The sequence below is a fragment of the Gadus macrocephalus genome, chromosome 18, assembly GCF_031168955.1.
Source record: "Gadus macrocephalus chromosome 18, ASM3116895v1".
NCBI classification, from domain to species: domain Eukaryota; kingdom Metazoa; phylum Chordata; class Actinopteri; order Gadiformes; family Gadidae; genus Gadus; species Gadus macrocephalus.
The window spans coordinates 6,855,124-6,860,123 of record NC_082399.1 but is presented as its reverse complement, the minus strand read 5'-3'; the positions used below and the strand labels follow the sequence as shown (position 1 = coordinate 6,860,123).

General features: G+C 46.7%; 1 protein-coding gene across 1 annotated transcript in view; it reads left to right on the top strand.

Annotated features, from left to right (window-relative positions):
- LOC132446384 (melanopsin-A-like) overlaps positions 1–3,761 on the top strand; it is a 19,826-nt gene extending 16,065 nt beyond the window's left edge. The window contains exons 7-10 of the mRNA XM_060036645.1: positions 575–682; positions 1,034–1,202; positions 1,712–1,903; positions 3,453–3,761. Coding sequence (XP_059892628.1) covers positions 575–682; positions 1,034–1,202; positions 1,712–1,903; positions 3,453–3,590 — 607 coding nt within the window. The 3' untranslated portion in view covers positions 3,591–3,761. The remainder of the gene's footprint in view (positions 1–574; positions 683–1,033; positions 1,203–1,711; positions 1,904–3,452) is intronic.
- Positions 3,762–5,000: the final 1,239 nt, after the last annotated feature.

Below are 5,000 nucleotides of genomic sequence, written 5' to 3'. Positions count from 1 at the left end.
TCACTTTTACTTATTAGAAAGGTTTCGTTCTTCTTGGCTGGTTCTTGGCTTGGTTGGTTCAAATTGAGAACCACTTTACTGTAGGCTAGATAATATCCCATTAACGCCACAGTGAGGTTAAATCTCCTGGGCTCAGGAGAGGAATTTAAACCAACGACCAGGATTTAGTTATTGGGCTAAGGACACTTTGCATGAATACAATCGCTCACAATATTTTCCTCCTTCCAAAGCATGTCCTCCTGCCTGCTTCGAGTTTCTCTCACATTGTGCGGTACCTGAGAGGCGACACAGTGTCTCCGTGATGGGTCGGCTTAGCTCAGGAGGTAGAGCAGTTGTCTTGTAACCGATAGGTTCCTAGTTCGATCCCCATCTCCTCCTAGAGTGTTGATGCGTCCTTGAGCAATACACTTAATCCTAACTACTCTAATAGGTCCAGTTATCTTGCATGGTTGACTCTGCTGTCAATGTGTGTATAAACTAATGTAAGATGCTTTTGGTAAAAGTGTCTGCTAAATGTCCCAATTGTAATTGTGTGTTTCTGACACCACACTCTTCTTCTTCTTCTCTGTGTCAGGTACGCTGATATGCTGACTCCCTACATGAACTCCGTCCCGGCGGTCATCGCTAAGGCCTCCGCCATCCACAACCCAATCATCTACGCCATCACACACCCAAAATACAGGTTGAACACCACACACAGAGAGACACACATACAGGCCCACACACACGAGCATATGCATGGAGATACACATGACATGTGTTTACAATTTACAGACGACACACACACACACACACACACACATCATCTTTCTCAATCAAACACACTCTTTCTCTCACAACCTCTCACTCACTCACACAAACACTTGCACACACATACGCACACACAAACACACTCTCTCTCTCTCTCTCTCTCTCTCTCTCTCTCTCTCTCTCTCTCTCTCTCTATCTCTCTCTGTCTCACACACATATACACACACATCCTCACACACAAACACTGTGTCCTACGCTGTCTCTCTCTCCCCGTCCCCCCCAGGGCAGCCATCGGTAGGTATGTTCCCTACCTGGCCTTCCTGCTGTGTGTGCCGCCCAGGGACCGCTTCACCAGCAGCAGCTTCCAATCCACCCGCCGATCCACAGTCACCAGCCAATCCTCTGACCGCCCCAACAAGGCCCGCCTCTCCTCGCAGTCCGACAGCGAATCGGTGAGCTCGGCCTTTCGTCCAATCGGAAATTATCGCTTACGGAGGTTACAGAAGAGGCACGGAAACATATGATTTGGAATTCTGACGTGTTCATTGTTATGTGTGTATGTGCATCTGTATGTATGTGCGCGCCTATGGGTGTGCATGTGCATATGTGTATGTTATCTGTGTGTGTGTGTGTGTGTGTGTGATGTGTGCACTTGCGTGCTTGTGGATGTCTGTGTGTGTGCATGTTTGCAAATGTGTGTTTGTGTGTGTGTGTGTGTCTGTGTGTGTGCATGTTTGCAAATGTGTGTGTGTGTGTGTGTGTGTGTGTGTGTGTGTGTGTGTGTGTGTGTGTGTGTGTGTGTGTGTGTGTGTGTGTGTGTGTGTGTGTGTGTATGTGTGTGTGTGTGTGTGTGTGTGTGTGTGTGTGTGTGTGTGTGTGTGTGTGTGTGTGTGTGTGTGTGTGTGTGTGTGTGTGTGTGTGTGTGTGTGTGTGTGTGTGTGTGTGTGTGTGCATGTCACAGGGTGGCTTCTCGGACACGGAGGCGGACCCCTCGATGCGGCTGCCCGTGAGCCATCAGTACTCCAGCGACAGCAAACAAGTGCGACACAGCAGCCAGAGCTCAAAGGTCAGGATTCGAGACTCAGGGGTCTTCGAGAGAGCAGCCGTCCACAGCCCGACCGATCCCTCGATATGCCACCTCTCTCTGATCAGTGTGAGTACTGCTATGGACTAATGGAAGACAGACAGACAGACAGACGGACGGACGGACGGACAGACGGACGGACAGACAGACGGGCAGACAGACGGGCAGACAGACAGACAGACAGACAGACAGACAGACAGACAGACAGACAGACAGACAGACAGACAGACAGACGGGCAGACAGACGGGCAGACAGACAGACGGCCAGACAGACGGGCAGACAGACAGACAGACAGACAGACAGACAGACGGGCAGACAGACGGGCAGACAGACAGACGGGCAGACAGAAAGACAGATGGGCAGACACAGACAGATAGACAGGCGGGCAGACACAAACAGTCAGGCAGACCAACTGACATTTAGACACATTTGGACATCATCTGTTTGGTAATTGAAGCAGGGAGAAAGGGCAGAGGAATCATGAATGAATAGTGTGAATAAAGGGTGTAAAGCGTGAACGTCAGAGACAAATGACGTTCAGGCGGGACACTCCTCCGCCCTCATCCCTTTGGGGATATAATGTATATATATATATGTATGTATATATATAATGAGGGCGTTCATGAGCAATGAAGCCGAATGAGGCCGCATTCAAGCGAACAATACTTTCTTTAGCAATCGTCTGTATTCATTTTGTGAGGTAAATGACTTACCTATAGGTAAAACAGCCTAATTGAACATCAAGAAGAATAGACGTAGGCCTGGGATGGCACACTTTCAATTCACATCGAACACATTCGTAAATGTGGAAACATGGATCCATGCCCGTCTTTCTGAGAACTGAACAGAGACCGAATGTGGTCATTTGAGTGAAAATCATGTTAAGCCTACAGCCTGATTGAACATGGATCCAACACCCGATATAGCCTCCACATTGTGTAGTGAAGTGAATGCACAGCGCGAGAGATGGAAAGATCATTAATTGACTGATTTGGTCTGACTTTGTGTTTTGTTGACTGGGTGAAGAAGGTTCACACTCACAGGCTGCTGGAATCAAGAGGACGACATCATGTGGCTGTTATCAAAAGGCGGTATTGAACACGCTATATGTACGTGTTAAATAGCACGTTAAAAAGCTGTACAAAACGCTGTCTTACTAGACTGCAGGGAATGCTGTGATCACCAGAACATGATGGTGACGTCCACTGTAACACTGTAGGATACATTGTAAAGGGAAGACACTGCCTGACCTCACCATCACCAACAACTCCTCAACCGACTCTGGCTATACTGACAACTGACTAATTCCACAGGGAGGGTCACGAAAGTTACTTATTTACAGGGAATACAAACCGGAGCACAAAGAACGACATCATCATTTATGAGTGAAAGTGGTGAGGTGACACCAGGGTTGCGCCACTGAGATTTGAAGCAAAGCCAATTATCTTTTGTTCCGACTCAGCCATTGCAATCGCCCACGCTGTTGGCTGTGGAGTACATTCCATTAATTACTATGGCAGCCTCCAGACCGACAAGCGCTGGAATCAACGCTTTGGTTTAAAATCCATAAAGATAATCAAGGGTGTGTGTTTGTGTGTGTGTGTGTGTTCTTTCCAGACCCAGACAGATTTGGAGGACATCTCCATGTCTGACTTCAGTGTCAAGTCCGTCACGCTACCAGCAAATGTAAGCCCAGTTCTGTGTCTTTCTAAATCCTCTTCCCGCCGCCACTCTGACGATTCAACCTCAAGTTGAGGTTGAATCGCCACCATTGTCACCATGACCAATTGTCGCGACGACAATAGCAGAAGGACAGTGGTGATGGGGGGGCAACCTCTGGCGGTTGTCGGGATCCATTTGGATTCACTTTATTGGGATCCGACGCGGCAAGCAAGACCAATTTATGCAGTAAAGTATTTAAAAGAATTACCAGATTCAGATTCAGATTCAGATTCAGAAGACTTTATCAAAGAGCCCTCGTTCAAAAGGACCCAAAAAAAGACTGCTTCGCCAGTGGCCACGTTTACGGATATATTCCCCCTTTTCTTTCATTCCATCATCTGCCATTTTTCCATTTGCAATTATTTAAATTTAAATAAACATGCGGCATGTTCAAATCCTTCTACCGTTCTTATTTATAATTTATGAATGATTTTTTGTTTTTGCTTTCAAATGATTGCTAGCAAGTTTGGTCGTCAGTGTAAGAAAAAGCTGAAGCAGGGATAATCCAGCTTGGTCAAAGACCACTGACCCAGCAAAGAGAAAAGTTGAATATCCTCCGGGGTGCATAAAGTTTGCATGTTTACATCTATCTATCTAAATTCAAATTCAAATTCAAATTCAAATTCAAATTATATCTATTTATCTATCTATCTATCTGACCTACACATCCAGACATTCAGCTCTCCAAATGTCACCATCTCCATTCATCCGCATTATTCTTCCTTGTCACCCTTTCCACTCACCCAGATGATGGGATCTCTTTACTATTCATTATTTATTTTCCAAAGCCCATGTTTTGCACTCATTTCAAAATGGTATCATTTTGTTAACAAGCTTTTAACAACGACAAATCCAATGTCACCCCTAGGGTTCTCCCTAGTGTGCTCAATTAAAAAAAGTTAGGAGGATACCACGTACAATCAGGCTATGCGCTATAACGCTGGGGGGAATTCGCTCTAAATGCCACTTACACAATTGTTTTGACGTGCACAGATAACTGTCTCTGTGAAGCTGACTCAAACGTAACTTTGCAGCAAATGGATGAAACGTATGTGGGTCTCCGATTCTCTTATGAAAACTACCGGGGCAGCCAGTTCAGAGGGACAGCGCGTGACCATTTGTATTGGCTGGTGGTGATTTTCCACACGGTGGGAAAAATGAAGTGATTAATCAGTGGCATTGATCAATAGCTTTGATCAGCTCAGCGCCACACTCTCTGCCCGGCAGATTAGATGGAACACTTTATTGATGTGCGTGCAAGGTGGTTGTTGACGGGGAGCCAAAAGCTACCCAATCTACCCCAACTTGAAGCCAGCGCCGCCGTCTGATGTCTGGCTCTCTCTCTCTCTCTCTCTCTCTCTCTCTCTCTCTCTCTCTCTCTCTCTCTCTCTCGCTCGCTCTCCCGCTCTCTCTCTCTCCCGCTCTCTCTCTCGCTCGCTCGCT